The sequence below is a fragment of the Lathyrus oleraceus genome, chromosome 7 (genome assembly GCF_024323335.1).
Source record: "Lathyrus oleraceus cultivar Zhongwan6 chromosome 7, CAAS_Psat_ZW6_1.0, whole genome shotgun sequence".
NCBI lineage: Eukaryota > Viridiplantae > Streptophyta > Magnoliopsida > Fabales > Fabaceae > Lathyrus > Lathyrus oleraceus.
Window position 1 is genome coordinate 340595386 of NC_066585.1, and position 19128 is coordinate 340614513.

The 19128-nt window shown below is 36.3% G+C and overlaps 1 protein-coding gene across 1 annotated transcript; it reads left to right on the forward strand.

Moving 5' to 3' along the window:
* The first annotated feature begins 10507 nt into the window (after positions 1-10507).
* Positions 10508-11541, forward strand: LOC127106331 (germin-like protein subfamily 1 member 17). The gene is made up of 2 exons (XM_051043639.1): positions 10508-10728; positions 10845-11541. The coding sequence occupies exons 1-2, from the start codon at positions 10614-10616 to the stop codon at positions 11390-11392; spliced, it is 663 nt and encodes a 220-aa protein (XP_050899596.1). The 5' UTR covers positions 10508-10613; the 3' UTR covers positions 11393-11541.
* Positions 11542-19128: the final 7587 nt, after the last annotated feature.

Consider the following 19128-nt stretch of genomic DNA (forward strand, 5'->3'; position numbering starts at 1 on the left):
CCATCTGGGTGCCAAATAATTATCCTCTGGTGAATTGAGGATGGGACAGCTCCGGCCCTATGTATCCACTCCCTTCCAAGTAATAGATTATAATTGGCCTTTGTTTCCATAATCATAAACATTGTAGATCTTGTGATTGTTCCTACGGTTAATTCGACTTGGATGACACCAAGGGTGGAACCCACTTTACCTTCGTAGTTGGTAAGCACCATATTATGAGGTTTGGCATCAATGTCATACTTGCCAATTTTCCTCAGCATGTGATGAGGAATCAAATTAACGGTCACGCCACAATCCACCAAGATTTTATTAATGGGAACGTCTTCGACCTTTTCAGTAATGAAGAGAGGCTTAAGATGACTCTTCATAGCCTCATTAGCTCTCTCGAAGAAGGAATTTTTATCTTCAACGCAACCATTATTCATCATATATTAGCATACTAGCTTATGAGCAGCCATTTCTCTCTCCGTGATGCTGTCGGTATCCTCGACCTCTATGATCCGGTCGAACACCCTAGGCATCACAGACACAACACCAAATAAAATATCTAGAGAAGCCTCAGATCCTAAGTCAAAATTATCAGTCAACATTTCATCTTCAGCCGCCACTTGATTATATCTTTCTCTGGCCGCCTCTGCTGGATCATTGAATTTTCTTTTGTCAAAGCTTGAGGCTTCCCTTTGCTTTGCAGGCACGTTGGTGCTAGACTCAACTTTGTCTTTCTCACCAGCATCCCTCTGGGCTTTCCTTCTCCTCTTCTCTCTTCTCCATTGAGATCTTGTCATAGGGTTTTTTCCTTTATAGTTTTCAAATACATGGGAGGTTCTTTTATCGGCCTGAAATTGCCTAAGGTAAGCCAATGACGAACCCCTTTCGACTTAGAAGCTTTGTCATTTCCCTTGACCGCGTTTCCTACCATCAGTTGGCTTTACCCACATCCCATTCGAAACCTCAGCACTAGGTTTAAAAGAAATGGGTTTAGTAGTTGTCCCTATTCGCTTGGCTTCACTAAGTTTCACCATCGATTGTCTTAGATCATAGTATCTCCTAGGGTCGAAATCCCTTATGGGATGAACAACATGGTGATTTTAAAGAGATTTGGGACCCTCTTGGTGATTCGCTCTCCTTACCCCTTCGAGATTTTGTGCCGCCTTCTTGTCGAACACAACACTGCACCGAGGGCACAACATGACTTCCGATTGCTTCTTCTGGCACCTTCGGAGGAAGTCTAATAACGTTTCTTCCTCTTTAGGGAAGGCGATTTTGTTATATTCTTCCTATCGACATTCCTCGTCAACTTCCACAGAGGTCTCATGGGATATCTCTACCATATTAACCTCCATGTTGACATCTTCAGTGATGTCCAACTTTTGAAATTGTAATTGAAGGCCCTCAGTGGCCTTGTCTATCTGTACGAAACCATCAGCAGTTTCCTTGGTGATTATCATCAGCTTGGAACTTTCAGCGTCCCCAACGTCAGAGACATCAACATTTTTGTTGGTGGTATCTCCCACAACTTTTTGAATGAAGTCATTAAGAGATTCCTGGTCAAGGTATTCAGAAACCTTAGCCATAACAGGTTCATTGACAAAGTCTTCAGTGACTTCAGTCATGTCGAAATCATCGGTGACTTCAACTAGGTTCACTTCCTTTGGCTCTGTGTAATGAGCATTAGCTACTTGCAGAGGATTGTAACACCTCAAAATTTGCCCTCCTCTTCTTGGGACTAGTTTAGCATATTGCATTTCATTTTGTAGGACATTAGGCATTTGTATATTGCATATCATGTGATAATAAACAAGTCATCCTCTAAGGTTTTGTCAGAGATGGAGAAGTTGTATAGTTCAAGCCTGAGGGTCATATTGAATTGATCACCAACCATCTGAGGGTTTGTGCTTCAATTAGGGTTTTCTTGGTTCTTCAAGGAGGTTGAGAATTATCTTGATTTCAAGGGTACATCATCATCATCATGGTTATGTCATCCTCAAGGGGTTCTTCGTTCATGCTTAGATTCCTCTGGATTAGGGTTTTGACCTCTGGTCAACCCTAATCAATGACTTTTCTTCCAACCAGTGATTTTCAAGGAGATGAGGTATTCTATGGAGAGGGGGATCACATGATCATTCTATTGAGCTTATATGAGCCAAGGTTCATTTTGAAGCAAATTGGCCAAGTATTAGAGGCTCAAAGTCCACAGTGCATTTTCAAGTCATCTGGGGGCCCATAAAAGTCAACTGAAAGTCAACTGAGGGCTAGGAGGTGGAGAAATGGTTTGAGACACTTCATTCATGTCCCAAAGAGGCTTATTCATCATTACAAACACTTATCTTGAAGAATTTGAGGTCAGATCAAAAGTTTCCAAAAATGGAAAGTGACCTATAATTGGAAGTTTCCAAAAATGGAAAGATTTTGGTCCAAATTCAACTTGATTTTACATCATCAAAGAAGCTTCAAATGAATTTTTGTCCAACATGAAAGTTGAAGATCTTTCTCTCCCATTTCCAAAAAGTCCAAGATCATGAATTTATGATGAATGGTTGAGGAGATATGAACAAATGATCACCAAGTGTGCATGAGACTTCAAAGTGGCATAACTTTTGACTCAAAACTCCAAATGAAGCCACTCTTTTTGCAAATTTCTTGTCTTGAACTATGCTTTCCAAACATACCATTGCATTACATGAAAAAAGTTCACATGGCCATGTGTCAATTCAAGTGCATTTTGGAGGGAAATTGGGGAATTTAAATTTGGTGCAAGCTACAAGCATAATTCCAATCCCATTGTGTTCATTAGGTGATTTTGAGTGAAAATGGATCATTGCATGCTACTATTCACGTCCAAATTAGGCCATGCACCACACTTTTCCAAATTTGCTAAAACACCTCATTCTCATTAACTTCTAATTAACCATTGCCTAATTAATTTTTCAGCATGATTAGTGAATAGTATAAAGCCTTAATCATAACAGAATTTGGCATAATCACACATTCTAGATCTAGAAAATTTTTTCCCTCCAAAATTCTCTCTCATTGGAATTCAAATTTTCTCCACACAACCACACATTTTCTTGATAGATTCATCATCCTCATGGAATTTGGAGCATGAATCAGTCATAATTCGTGGAAATTGAGCAAGGTTTGAAGCATGCAAGCTCATGAGCACATCAATGGCAAGTGCAAATTAAGCTAGATCCAAGACAATTCAAGCATCAATTCACGCACAAGACTTCATAACAAGAGTAGATGAGCAGATTTGAACACTTGCAAGGCCTTGGATCTACTGTTTCCATTGATTGTTCTTCAAGGAGGTTAGAATTCGAACCTCATGATTCTCCACTTTATGCACATGTTTAGATAGGCCTTTCCATGTTGATGATTCTGATCTAAATTTCATTAAAAATGGATGAAAATTGAAGAAGTTATGGTGATTTAAAGTTTGTAGATCCAATGTTCTTTCCTTCGATTTGATTAATGTGTGATGTTTTAGGCTTAGCTAGTGTGATATTCATGATGTACACAACGAGATCTTTCCAATGGTATAACTTTTATGAAATTCTGCAAAAAAAATGTTGGTGAGCACTGTAGCAGCCACCGTCTTCATGAGGAAGACGGTGGAAACCACCGCCCGGCACTGTACATCCGCTGTCTGCAAACCCTAGGGGCGGCGTTATGAAACGACGCCGTTTTGCCATGCTAGCGTGCACCTCCCTTCGATTCTCCCTGAGCGCGTTTCATATTTTCTTTTTTCATTTCTAGCCTTGGTCAAAACGACGTCGTTTTGACAAGGCGCCGTACTCACTTCGATTCCAGCTTCTAGCATTATTTCAAATTAAATCCAAACATTTCTATTTCCCTTCATTTCATCATGTGATTTCTTCATTATTCATAATATTTTCATGCAACTTGTAAAATTCATAACAAATTGAAAATTAATCCAAATTGAATGCCTTTTTTTTTCACATGTTCATATGGATGTCTATTATTTTGTGGTTGTGATTTCATGATTTTATCATTTGTGGATTTTGGATGGTGAATTGTTCTTTGGACATGTATGCAAATGTGACATGCTTCACTCATTCTATTGTGAAATGCTCATACATTGGCCAATTGATTTGAAATTTGGTATGCTGATTCCCAACAGGTTGCATGATTTTTGAGGCTTGGTTGTGCATTTTTAGCATTTTTCATTTCTGTTTTAGACACATGAATGTATGGTGTGACAATGTGTGTCACACAATTTGATGTCATACTTGTTCATTTTCATTGCCATATCAATTGAGCTCTGTTGATTCTAATTTTTGGCATGATGATTATGTTTGACATGTTGTATGCTCATAAAAATTTTCATGATTGTTTGAGTCATTTCTGTTTTAATATGGAATTTTCATTCTGGATGTCCAATTGTGTGCTTTGAAATTGCCTTTGCCATATCTTGCTCATGAGATGACTTTGTCATTGGATTTGAGTTTGGTCCTTTTTAGGACATGTTCTTACTTGAATAAATATGCTTTATGTTGAATATTGGTTGCTGTTTTGACTTTTTGCTTTGCCTTTGACCCTAGCCTTGGTGCTAGTGGTTTGTACTCATCTTTTGAGTTTTGCATTTCAGGTTCAAGCTTATAGTCCTAATGGTTGATGCAATCTCATGACTTGAGATGCAAATATGCTTTGTCCACTAACATTTGTTGTATTGTAGGTTCCTTGGTGATGAATTCACTTGAGTTGATTGACTTGCATTGTGCATATTGGTTGTAACACTGTTGACTGTCTATTTGATTTGTCTGAATGTGAATATTGACTTCTTTGATTTTCTTACAGGTACTTTAGTTGCTTTAGCTCATTGCTTGAGTTGCTTTGCTTGTGGTTGGCATACCACCTAGGTAATCATCCTCTAACTTCATGTAGTCTGGAAGTCCTGTCGTTTCTGTTTGGCAGGCATTTGGCTGAAGACCTCCTTAAGAGGCAATGTCTGTGATTGTTTATAATTATGCCATGTACTTCAAGTCCTCCTAAGTGAAGAGGCAACTGGCAGATAGAAGGGACTAGCAGTCAGTCCCCTTCTATTCAGTTGAGTCTTTCACTATGCTCGCACTACGTGCTGAGGCTTTTGAATAAACACCCAAGATCCTTGTATATAGAGTCAGTCAAGTGGAGTAGGGTCCCACATTCTGGACCCCCACGTTTTCATTGATTCAAGCTCACCCAGGCCCGGGTTAAGAGCTATGAGGTCCAACCCTCATTACCTTTCATCTGCTCACCCTGACAGTCAATGTCAGTGGTTAAGAGCTTCATCATACCCTTCCAGTTGGCTTGTTTGTCGAGGTTGATATGACCCCTTGACTAAAGTCCAGCATTGGATGAGCCACTTGTTTGCATATAGCGTGTGATACCTGTTCACCTGTGTTGCTTACTTGCTGTGTGATTGACTTGCTGCCTGTGCGAGTTAGGTTTTGATTCAGATACCTCAACCTAGGACTATTGTGGATTGCATGACAACTATTAGGCTCGAGTCAGTCTCCCTTTTAGTTTGTTATTCCCAGGTCTCTGGGTAGGAGAAAGTTTCTCCCCTGTTAAGGGGAACTACGTCGCCCTGATCCTCATACCAGATGATGTACGTAGGCAGAAGATCGTGCGAGATCTCTCCGGGCACCCTTTTTCTTTTTTCAACCTTTTCTTTTTTTGTGTGTGTTTGTTTGACAACTATTAGGCTCGAGTTCCAGACTCCCTATTAGCTTGTCTGTTTGATAACTTTTTTGTGTGTGTTAGGAGTGGGATGTAAGGCCAGCGATTGGCATTCCGTTTCCTATTTGTTGTGTGCTTGGAGTATGATGTAAGTCCATCCATTGGCATTTGGTTTCCTGTTTGTGTTTCTTTTGTTTGGAGTCGGATGTAAGACCAACCATTGGCAGTCTGTTTCCATTTGCGTGTTTCTTTTGACGTCTCAGCGTCTTTGTGTTGTGTTTTGTTTCGGCGTGCGTTATCCGAACTATGGCAGCTCTGATTCTTATTCCATATGAGATACGTAGGCATAGGATGCGATATCCTAGCGAGCCCGTTTCCCATTTCCCCGAACTACGTCGACTCTGATGTTTGTTTCTGACAAACTACGTAGGCCCAGGATGCGACATCCTGCCGAGTCACCTTCTTCTGTCTTCTTCCCTCTGTGTTTTATTCCAGTGTGTGTGCTTTCTTTTTGAGCAGTTATTTGGAAACCTTTTCTTATTCTTTTGAGCGTGGATCCCGTCGAGTACGACGGACGTGAGGGGTGCTAATACCTTCCCCTTGCGTAACCGACTCCCGATCCTTGCAATCTCCGGTCGTAAGACCATTTCCTTTCCAGGTTGACTTCGAGCGTTTCCTTTCCCTCCTTTGGGATAAATAACGCACGGTGGCGGCTTTGTTTGTGTCTTTTTCCCGCCGGTTGTTTTTCGCGAATGCGACAAGGATCAAAGTCGATCTTCATCTGGCTCTGTGTTTTGTCTCCAAATTTGAGTCTCCCTTCTTGGATGGAACTGCACAAGATCCCTGAAAAGAAAACATTGAGATGTTTAATGACCCAGAAAACCATGGTATTTGCAAAACCCTCTTTTCTTTCTTTGTTCTAAAGGAGGTATTTTAGCACCGGGGGGTACTATCATTTGACCATCCTTGACTAACAAATCGAAAATTTTGTCACATTTTGTCACGTCGAAAGTATAAGTTTTCTTGGGAAATTTATCATTCTTTTCTGGTTCGATAGGGTTTTTTCCATTCGAAGGGGTCAAAACTTCACACGCGTATGGTGGCCCCTGCTTCAATTCAGCAAAGTCGATCACATTATCATCGAAGTCTGAAAGTCCATGGCAGGATCCTTCATCATCATTTCTGAAATCGACATAGGCTACCATTTTACCTTTATTTGCTCTAGCCTTTTCTTCCTTCAAACGTTCTAACTGTCGAACCCTATCAGCCAGTTGGGCCATATCTCTCAAATGTTATGTATCTAATTTCTTCCTAATTGAATAGTTAATGCCCCTAGTGGCCATTTCGAACATTTCATGCTCTGGAACTTGTGTAAAACATCTAGCTTTGAGTAATTGAAACCTATTCAGATAGTCATCAATTGGCTCAGTAAACTTTCGTTTGATACTAGCCAATTCCTTAATACTTATCTCCGTTTGTCCCATGTAAAACTGCTCATGGAACATTCTCTCTAGTTGGTTCCAAGTGTGGATCGAACTTTGGGGTAGGGTGGTGAACCATGTGAAGACATTCTAGGTGAGAGAACTTGGAAAAAAACTTTATTCTAAGGCTCTCATTGTTTGACATATCTCCTGCCTCAATTAAATATCTAGCCACGTGCTCGACAGTGGATTCAGTGGTATCCCCAAAAAACATAGTAAATTTGGGGATTTTGGTTCTAGGGGGTGCTTCTGCCTGTAAGATATACTCTGACAAAGGTGATGCATAATTTGGCCTTTGAAGGTCGAAACTTACCCCATTTTGAACCATAATCCTCTCGACCATGGCTGCTAGATTATTATCTGCTGCCAAATCGTAATGTCGAACTTGTTGTATGATATCATCGGCGTTTTGGTTTCTATTTACCATTACTATCCTTGGTTCCTTGGGTATTTGTGGTTCGATCTTAGGCGGTACTACTCCTACCCCCTGATTCAACATCTCTGGTTGCATTTGATTTTGTGGGATCTGGTTGATAGTAAGGTCTTCTTCAAAAGTGGCCCCCTAGTTTTCTCTTACCCAATCCCTAGGAGGGTGTCGCTGTGGCTGTGGTACACCCAAGAAATCAGACATTATCGCCACCTGCTCCGTCATTTGTTGATTCGACTGAGCCGTATTTTGAATCAGAGGATTTAATACGGTAGTCAATGTTTGGGTCAACATTTGGACCATCTCATGGTTACTTTCGTCCATTTGTTGTCTCCACACTGCTTCAGAGTTATTTGTAAGACTAGGTAGTTGTGTCTGGTGTCTCAAACCCGAAGATTGGTTAGTTTGACCCATGTTAACCCCATACCCTTGTACTGGAGAGTTTATGTTAACCACTGGTTCTGAGAAAGTAGAATCAGCGTTGTGTAAACTGGACATCACTGAAGTTGACATTCCGTAAGGCTGTTCTTGACTACCAAATGGTATTGATAAACCAGGGGGTACCAAAGGCATGTTTGGAATATCTCTAATTGGCGCGGGAGTATGTGGAGGCCCTCTAGTCCCGATGTAGGTTAAAATCGGTTCAGTATGGGATATCGAATGCGTAGGAATCAAACTCACCATAGATGGAACTATTTCAAACACATGCATTGCGGCTGTGTTCGCCCCCATCGAAGAAGAAGGGGGCGTTATGTTACTGGTTGATGGATTTTGAGAGTTTTGGTTATCTGGTGCATTTACATTTGCCATCCTCGTATGTGATTCTCTCTTTGGTCGTTGTTCGTTGTTTATGGCTACTTTACCACTCCTTAATAACATACAACGAATTCTTTCCGAAAAAAGGGAAAAATGACTTAACAACCAAAACTAAAAACAATTCCCAAAACACTAGCACAGACCCACCTGGTATGCCAATTTGTTTACCTTGAAAATTAGTAAACAACCGCTGATCTTTCAAATTTCTAAATTTGGTTACTCACAAGATCGATCAGATTGATCCTAGGACATGTGCTAACTGTTGTTAAAATGAATTTTAGTAATCATGAACACTTCCACAGTATTAGTGAGACTAGGGATTAAAACTTACGGTAAAAAGCTAATATGAATTAAGGAGAAAAATTGTAAAAGACTATGATGATAACCAAGTGGCAACAGTAAGTGTTTGAAACAAAGAAATATTAAGACTGTTTGAAATAACGAAGTAAAAGGAGACGGTTTGAAATAAAGAAATAAAGAAATGTATTTCTGGAAGAAAAATAAAGATGAATTGTATTGCTTTAAAATAATTAACAATGGTGTAAACAAACGTACATTCTTTAATTTACGGTTCCTCTTCACACGGGTACTTGGTAAATTTACAGACTCTATACACAATTTGACACATACACTTGATCCTAACACTAAGACCCTTTATTTATACTTAATCAAAATAATCGTTTCTAACGGCCCTTCAATCACGTCGAGACACATGGCACCTTGCATGGATGTACCTATCGATTATGCCCCACATGTACCTTCAACAGTTTCAGATAAGAGCAAATTTTCATCCTTTATTTGAATTTTGAATCTCCAATCGAAAACCGTCTCCAACCGTTTTAAGAAATATTTCTACAACTGCATGCTGACTCTTATTATCCTTATCCAGTCGAAATACCTCTACATGGTCGAACATCTCCTCGTGGTCGAAATATCTCTACACAGGATTTCCCTTTTGGTGATTCTTTAGTGGGCGTCAAAATTATGAGCTAACAGTAGTAGAGTAGGAATGTCTGTTGTGAAAAGATTCTTGTACGATAATAGACGTCTCTAGTTGTTAGAAATGAGATGTATCTACAAAATTAACACTCAAAAGACCAAATCAAAAAAATCAAAGAGGCGGAACTAGCAAGTATGTAATGAATATTGCACCTTGATGTGATGCGACTTGTATAGAACAAAGATTATAGTTGTCTCGGGTAAACGTGACCTCTTGCACAAGGACTATTGGATGACCCTAATGATTGAGATGAAGCGATGTTTTACTTCAGTGCGGACTTCTCAGCGAGAACTCACATGTTCTTCAGCTTGAATAGACGCAAATTCTTGAATTAAACCTTTAAATTAGATCCGTCTTATTGGACCATTTGACCAGACCGGATTAGCATAACATTTCAATCTTTCATTTTCAATACATCCAATACATTGTAAACCAGTAAATAAAATATCTAGCTATAATATATAGCGAGATCAATGCATCACCTTTTAAGCAAAATTATCTACCATTCTTAATTAGCGTGAGATGTTTCTTATTATTTATTTTTCATATTTTGGATTACAGTGAAAGCCAAGTTAATTATTTATTGGCTGGGTAACTTTGAAATGATATTTCTATTCTGCCTTGTGAACATATATTAGCGTGATGCTATATGATTGTGACCGAATATCTCAAAAATTAAGTCAGAACTAAGAAGAAGTCTTTACTGATTTTAATTTGATTTTGCCAAGAATATACCAAAATAAAACTACCATGTACAAGTAGACAACTTAATGCCTTTAAATTTTCTTGACTTTGGTGAGGCAATTAGGCACACATACAAGTTATGAAATAATGATTCATTATAAAATACAAAATTAATTAAGGTTAAGATCAATTGCAAACCAATTCAATTTTCATCTTTATTAAAAAACACAACTGGTGATAATCAAATATCCATAAATAAGACAAAGTCTAAATCTTAATTTGATTTAGCCAAAACTTTCCATTTTAAAATTTGATTGACTTTGTTGGGAAGATTTAGCACGGTAGTTGTTAAAGAATGGTTCATTCTTTAATAGAAAATTAATTACTGTAAAGATCAAATGCAAACCACTTCATTGCACTCTTATAAATAGAGAGCTATACATGCAACAGAAATCAATTCTCACCAACAAATAATAATTTACATAATAACAAGAGTCATTAAAGAGTAGTAGTCAGTTGCAAAATGAAAGTTCTTTACTTCCTTGTTAGCATTTTGGCTTTGGCATCCGTTTCCTTTGCTTATGACCCAAGCCCTCTCCAAGACTTTTGTGTTGCAATCAAAGACCCTAAAGATGGTGGTATGTATATATTCCTCCCAAATTCTTACTATTTAAATTATTTTTTTGGTTTAATTAAGAATTAATATTATTTTCTTCTTTTTAATATATCACTGTTATGCTTTGGTAATTTGCAGTATTTGTGAACGGAAAGTTCTGTAAAGATCCTGCGCTAGTTAAAGCTGAAGATTTCTTCAAACATATTGATCCTGGGAATCCCGTAAATGCATTGGGCTCTCAAGTGACTCCAGTATTTGTAGACCAACTGTTTGGACTAAACACACTTGGAATATCTTTGGCTCGCATTGATTTTGCACCTAAAGGTTTAAATCCACCCCACATTCACCCTCGAGGGACTGAGATCCTTACCGTTCTCGAAGGCACTCTTTATGTTGGATTTGTCACTTCCAATCAAGATAAAAATCGTCTTTTCACCAAAGTTCTCAACAAGGGAGATGTGTTTGTGTTCCCAATCGGTCTAATTCACTTTCAACTAAATGTGGGATATGGCAACGCTGTTGCCATCGCTGGACTTAGCAGTCAAAATCCAGGAGTTATCACTATTGCAAATGCTTTATTTAAATCTAATCCCCCTATTTCTGACGAGGTTCTTACTAAAGCTTTTCAAGTTGATAAGAGTATCATTGATTATCTTCAAGGACAGACTTGGTATGACAATAACTAGTTTGAAAACTTGATATGTTCTTCGATCAGCTTGTGCAATTAACCTTGATATGGTTCTTTATTTGATTACATAGTTGTTTTATTTTGAATTTGATTTGGTTCAATAATAAATTGTTGTTGTGATTTTTTTAATATATTAATTTTCTACCATATCCCCTTCTCTTGTTAATTTGAATTATTTATGAGTTATTTTTAACCTAAAAGTTACTACATACTAGCAAGATTCAACTTTTAGAATAATGAAGATATAAATTAACACTAAAATCAGAAGAATGAGGATCTTGATAATAGAAATAAACCTAAATACATGATAGTCTTGCCTTAATATTATCTTCAAGCGAAGATTTAAGAATCAACTGCCCTTTGGAGAAAAGGGTTATTGTTAAGCTTTTGAAGCAGTATATTGGATGCAAAGCTTTGAAGATACATTTGAAATAGATTTGGGTGAGGAATGAGTCATTAGTATTATAGATTTGAAAAAAAAAGACTATTTTCTAGTTTATTTTACAAGTGAAGAAGCTTACACTAAAGCTCTATAGGATGGACCATGTCTCATTTATGATCACTACCTTATAAAAAGATATTGGAGTTCGAATTTCAACTCGGTCAGTGCAACAATCCAAACGTCTATAATATGTGTAAAAAATCCTAATCTACCAAATGAGTATTGTTACAATATATTCGTAAGGGTCCAGATCCATTTGGAACCATTTGGACTTGGACCTTTAGGATTATAACCTGCTATGATCCTAGAGAGTATTCAAAAGAAAACAAGTGAGCTCAAACCCAACATGGGTAACGTCAAGCTCAACATGGGTAAGCTCTCCACATACCTAATTTGGTCATTTTACAGCAATGACATGTTGAGATAGGTTTTAGAGAATTAGGAGAATTCTTTAATCATTGTCACACTCCCCCAATTTAAGGAGCGAATCACACCCTTTGCATACTAATAGTTCAAACCTAGTAAATATAGAAGACCAAAGAATCGGCCCTCTTGAGGAAGGCGTGTAGAACCTTATTTTGCAGGTGACATGCTTTTAACAAGGACATAAACTTTTGTTGAACTTTTGATGATGAAAATTTATTGGTAATTACTCAAATGTCCTCTAATAAGTCAACCATAAGTGATTAGACTGATAAAGATGCAAACCTGAGTATTAGGGTTTGATGGACTTAACTATTCGAAGATGACAACCAAATGGAATATAAGCTCAAGCTTCATCTCATATAAACTAGAGCAAGTGTCTATAAAAGAAAGCATCTAAGAAAGTCTTGAAGTGGAAGGAAGCCCTACCTTAATCTGAGTGAATATTGTGTAAAGAAAAATGGCATTCTCGTAAAAGTACATGGCTAAAACACACACACACACACACACACACACACACACACTAAAATGTATTTTCAAAATGATTTTTATCAAGAAAATGTATTAAAAAATGTCTTAAACTTGTTCCAGATGAATTAAGAGCAATCAAAATTGTTGTGGGCAAAATTTTGCCTTTTCTAATCGATTAAAACACTTGTCTAATCGATTAGATTAGTTCAAAATTAAGCTCCAAACAATTACGACAACATCTTAATGAGGTACAACAACTAGATATCTTTTTCTTCCTATTTTGAGCTGGTAATCTATTGCCTTTGGAGTGGCTAATCGATCAGCATTAGGTTCTAATCAATTAGATTGTCTAAAAAGGCATTAAAATCAATTTTCTTTTTGAGCCAACCTCTAGCCTATAAATAGAGGCCCATTCCATCATTTCAAACAATCTAGAATCGCATTTTTAACATTTCTCTCTCTCTTTAAAAAAATTGTTTTACTTTCTCTCACTAATATTTTAGCCAAAATGCTTCTCTGAGAAAGTTCTATTGTTTGGGTTAGAAGTTAAACCTGTAAAAGCTTTGAGATTGTGTGATCAAGACTTTGTTTAGGTTCAAGCTCAGTCTGTGATTAAAAGCTTGATAGGTTCGAGATTATCCCTTGGTAAAATCTCATAGGTGCCTGGTTAGCCCGTGGTAAAACCAAGGTTGGGTTCGAGATTAGCCTAATATAAAAATCTTGGATAAGGTTCGAGATTGGCCTGGTATTAAAATCTCCTAGGTTATTGATTAGCCCGTGTAAAACAAGGTTTAAGCTTTGTGACCTCAACCTTTGGTAAAATCTTACAAAGATCGTTTAGAAGCTTCAAGAGTAATTGCTCAAAGGTTGTTGTTGAAAGAAGAGTAACCCTTTCGATCTACCATTTGAGAAAACAAGACTAACCGCTGCAATCCACTGTTTGAAAGAGAAGTCTTAAACTACTGAATTCTAGAGTCTTGTTGTTCTTATTGGAAGTCAACCATTTTCCTGATATAAGGGGGTTCGTGAGCATTACCTATTAAAAACTCTCAAAGTTTATTGGACATTCTCAAGCTCAATTCTTTAGAAGAGGAGTAGGTTGCTTTCTTGAATTGATCGTACCTCTAAATTTTTTGGTGTTCTTTCTTTCCATTAACTTTTTATTTTATGCGATTTACTTTCTGCAATTATTTTCCGTTGCTTAAACATTTAAACATTTTCAAAGTGTTTTTAAACTCTGACTACATTCCAAAATGTTTTTACAAAACGAAGTTTTTCTGAACCACGCAATTCACCCCCCTCTTGTGTGTGAAGTCACATGTCCAACAATTGGCATCAGAGTCTAACTCTTGTTTAAGGACTAATCCTCTCACGAGGAAGACGACTTCTGACAAGAAACCTTTTATAAACACGCCAACACTTTTTAATGATAGAAAATTTAATATTTGGCAATCTAGGTTTAAAACTTTTCTTCAAAGTATAATTCATTAATTGTGAAAAACATTAATCAATGGTCTGTTTATCCCCATTCATCAAGGAAATGATGAAGTAGTAGATAAATCCAACTCCCTTTGGATAAAAGAGAAAAAGAGAAAAAGAGAAAACTTGAGATAGATTTTAAAACCAAGAACTTTATAACAACGTCTCTAGATGATAGTAAAATTTATTATGTTCATCATTTTAAAACCACTAAGAAAATGTGGGATACTCTTGAAATAATATATGTAGCTCTTCCATGTATCTAACAAGAGAAGAAGAAAACACGAGGCAAAGAAGATGAAGATACCACTCTCAAATGTTTTTCAAAACATATGAGTATTGGGAAGTACGTTGGCAATTGTATCAATAACAAATATCTAAGAGTTTGGAATTGGAAGCTTAGTCCAAATATTAAATCAAAAGATGGGGGCCTTCATGAATTTTAGGAAACATAAAAAAAGATGGAAATTATATAGAAGTTAAACAAACTAGTTCAACTATTCAAAGATTAAGAAGCAAAAACCAAAGAATCATTAACTTCCATACTCCTATCATACAACTCCGGTAGATTCATTCTAAATAAAATACTCAGTTGTTGAATGATCCTTAAAACATTCAACATCAAATTAAGGACCCTCTAGTTCAAGGAATGACAAATAAGAATAAGAAGAATTTATTTAATACCTGAACAAAGAGGAAGAGGAGAGACATCAACCTCAGGGAGAAATGTGAAAGGATCATCTTCCAACGAAGAAGATGAATTACGCTTAAAGGCATCCTACAAGGAAAATAATATTCTAGGTATCAACCATCTTATGATTAAATGTCTATAATGATAGGTCAATTAGTGGAAGAAAATTATAAATAAGGGAACGTATCCTAGGTCTTAAGGAATCGCTAATACATCTCAAAGAAATAAATGAATCATTTAATACAAATAACGAAGCTTAGAAATTCCAAAGGAGAATGTGAGCATTGTGACTCACTTGTAGAACAAGTATATGATCTTCACGAAACTCTAGGAAAGTTTACCCAAGGGAAAGAAAAGGTTGACCTGATATTATCATGTCAAATATTCTCCATAAATAAAAACTGACTAGGATATAAAAGGATAGAAAACCTAGGAAAGGTATAGATCATAAGGAAAATAGGTGTCAGGTTTATAACTGCACACAGTGTAAGAGAATAGGACATTTAGAACCTTTTCTTGTTTTGATAAATTGCAAAGATCTAAAGGTAACCAACCACCTTAGATCTTCTCGGAATATTTCATTTTGGCCCAATAAATCATGGGCACTGAAGGTGAAACCTTAGTGTTTTGTAAGTATGCTTTACAGGTCAGAAATTTGAAGATTATTAATGAAATTATGCAAAGCAATGTTATACTTCTAAAACATACAATATTTATGAAGTATCTGATATGAGGATGAACAATGATGGAAAATGTCAACTGTTGTAGAAGTCCCTTAATGATTTGATGGAAACAACTTAGAATCAAAACCTTTGATTTTTGGGTTTGATAATCGATTATTGAATGTGCATAATCAATTATCAACATTGAAAAGTATATGGATTATTTCTATCTTTTAGCCACCTTTTGTCCTATAAATAGAAGGCTCATTTCGAACACACTAGAAAATATATTTGAGATACATTTCTCTAACTCTCTTCTTTCTCTTTTATTTTCTCACATTTTCCTTAGTGATTTTGAGAGTGAAATCTTTTTATCTGTGAGGTAGTCTGGTCTAGGTTAGAAGTATAATTGTAATTTCTCATTGGGAGAAAGTTTTTTTTTTGGTTGTAATCTAAACCAAGTAAAAACATCTCATTTGGTTGTTGAGATAAACCAAGTAAAAGCCCTGTTTGGTTTGGGAGGTCTTTGTACTTAAAACTCTCAGTTAGTTTGGGAGCTTAGCCATATGTTAAAAACTCTCAATTGGTTTGTAAGCTTAGTCTACTGTCAAAAATCTCTCAATTGGTTATGGAGGTTTCTGTAGTTAAAACACCATTTTGGTTGGGAAGTTAGCCATTGAAAAACTCCAATCCTTGTATAAGGAGTTTCGTGGGCATATCCTGCTAAGAGCTCACAAGATAATGGAAAATCTTAAGAAATAATTCTTGGGGAGAGGAGTAGGTCACTTCATTAGACTAAACCTCTAAATGTTGGCGTTTCATTAGACAAAAAGAGTGAAACTGATCACGTATGCATCAATTCTTTAAAGGAAGATGACTCTGAGGTAACTTTTCTATCTCATAATCATTCTGTTAAGCTCGGTGTTAAGATTTCTAAGGAAATTGAGAAGCTAGAGAAGAAAATTAATGATCTTAAGGATTATGCTGAATTCTTGGAAAATATCAATAAGATTCTTTGTGATGAGTTGCTAGCATAAGAGACGAATCCTTAAAATAAGCTAAATGTGATTCATGCACCATGTATTCTCTAGAAGATTTGTATTAAACAATAAGTAAATTTTTAAAGGGGAAATAAAATCTTGATTTAATCCTATAAAAAAATCACTACTATAATAAAAATGGAGTAAGATTTAACCTAGATAGATCATTTGTTAAGATAACTAAAAACGGAAGAAATTGAAATAACTTGTATATGAATGTTATTTTTGTAATAAATGTGGTCATTTAGATCCTTTTTTCAATGATAAACTAAGATGGTATAAAGGGAATAACTCTAGACCTCTTAGAGCCACTAATGCACCCTGACTCAAAAAGATTTGGGTACCAAAGGTGAAAACCTAATTCTGTTTTGTAGGAAGTTCTTTTCAACTTTCAAGAGACTCATTGGAAAAGTTCCATAACATTTTTCAGAGCATATACAAAGAAGTTTGTTGGTCCATGGTTATCTTAGTGGTGTTTGTTGTTAGCATCAGTGATGAGGCTCAAAAATGTGTTTTGTTAGCATTAATGGTAGTGATCAACAAGAATTGATGGTGATGTTCATTACTTTTTTTTAAATCATTCATGGTGGTGCTCGTTCATGTTACTAGCATTTATGGTAATGCTCAATAGTGTGTTAGCATCGACGGTGGTGTTCAACAAGTTATTTTCTACCTAGTTGTTTGTTGGCATTGAAGGTGGTGCTCAATAGTCTTATTGGTCCAGATGATTTGGGATCCAACAATTGTTGGTAACTATATTAGTTTATATTTTTCCAGATCTCGTATTTATTGATCCAAAGAGATGGACTTTTCATGTTTGTTTGTCGACCCTCTTGATAGGGAGTTTTTCTCAAGGTTTCTTGAGGTTTTGAGGCAGTACACTAAATATAGGTTGAAAAATTGGAAAACTTTGATTGATCCTCTATAAAGTGGTTTCTTACATGTCTAGTCATTTAAAATTATCCCTATTAACATTTCAGTGGAGTGTAAGATGTTTCTCAAGCAAATGGATGCAAATTGAAAGCAAAAAGGTGACAAAAGAAGTTTTCCAAGGCTCAATGTCAAACCAAGACCCAAAAGGAACAAAAGAAGCTAAAAAATAATTAATAATTTCTTATACCTAAGGCATAGTCGATTAGGGAAAATTGAAATTCAAAATTCAAATTTTTGTTCCCCATAATCGATTAGACATAGAGAATAATCAATTATTGCATTGATCAGAGTGTGCCGCCCGTAATTAAATCATGAGGGAATCAGTGACCTAATTCCATAATCAATTATTAATGAAAAATAATCAATTAAAGCGAATGAATATAAACAAGTATCACCTCATCCCTCATTTTTCATCCCTCTCTTGAATTTTTCTTCTTCTTTCTTCTTGTGTATGATTTTTCTCTTGTAATTATCATCATCATCAATGGCTCCCAAGGGAATGAAAACCTCTGAAAAGTCTTCAAATTTTGGTTACTCCTCATAAATATTTTCGTCTAAAGAGCAAGAGGCTTGGTTCAACCGAGATTTTGAAAGAAGGAAGATCTTCAAATAGTATCACATGATAGAGACATTTTAAAGGATTGTGATTTTTTTAAAGTGGTTTGAAGATGCATATTTCAAGAGTTTCATCTGTAATGTCCCATATGAAGTGTATCCAGCATAATTGATTATGTTTTACTCTAACCTAAGATTGTTGGAGGAATCATCACTAGAAAAGTAAAGAAGCACTAAATATATATGACCCTTCAAGAATTCACTAAGATCTGCAATCTCCCTTCCTCATAACGAAAAATTGAAGGTATCAAATATTATTATTTTCCCGCTACTATTTATTTCCTTCTTGATCCTAATTCTATCATCCGTACCGCTTTCAACGTGATGGAAGTATTACCTAATATTCATCGTACACATCATGTGGTCTCACATATCCTTGCTCCAAAGAAACATAATTTTGGAAAATTATATAAGATCGAGGTCACCGCGATCTAGAAAATTACGAATAGATTGGAAACAAATTGGGATAGAATTGTAATAGTTCGCATGATTGACATCAAGGCTATGGATATGGGATGACCATATGGTGGGTTGGTAACAATTTTTTTGGAACACGTCGAATTCAACTTTGAGGGAGAGGAAGCTAACCAAAAATACATTAGGATAGGAAATAGCACGTTAAACCAAATGGGAATAGATATCAAAGAAGGTTTTGATTTTGAAATTCCAATAACTAATCCATTTGAAGCTCTCCTCAAAAAGATGATGAAGAGGCATAAAAATGATGATAAAAAATGAATGCTCTAGGCTAAATATTCACTAAAATTGGATCTCACATGCCCTTTGGGGTGTTCAGAAATGATGATGATGATGATGATTCGAAGTAGCTTGCTTAGTTGTGTTTATGTCTTCCTATCTGTTATACCGCAGTTTTTCCCTTAGATCAATAAATTCATTCATTCATTATGATATTTTCATCATCTTCCTATCATAACATGAATTCATGTAAGCATAACACTTAAAAAGTCTACCAGAATA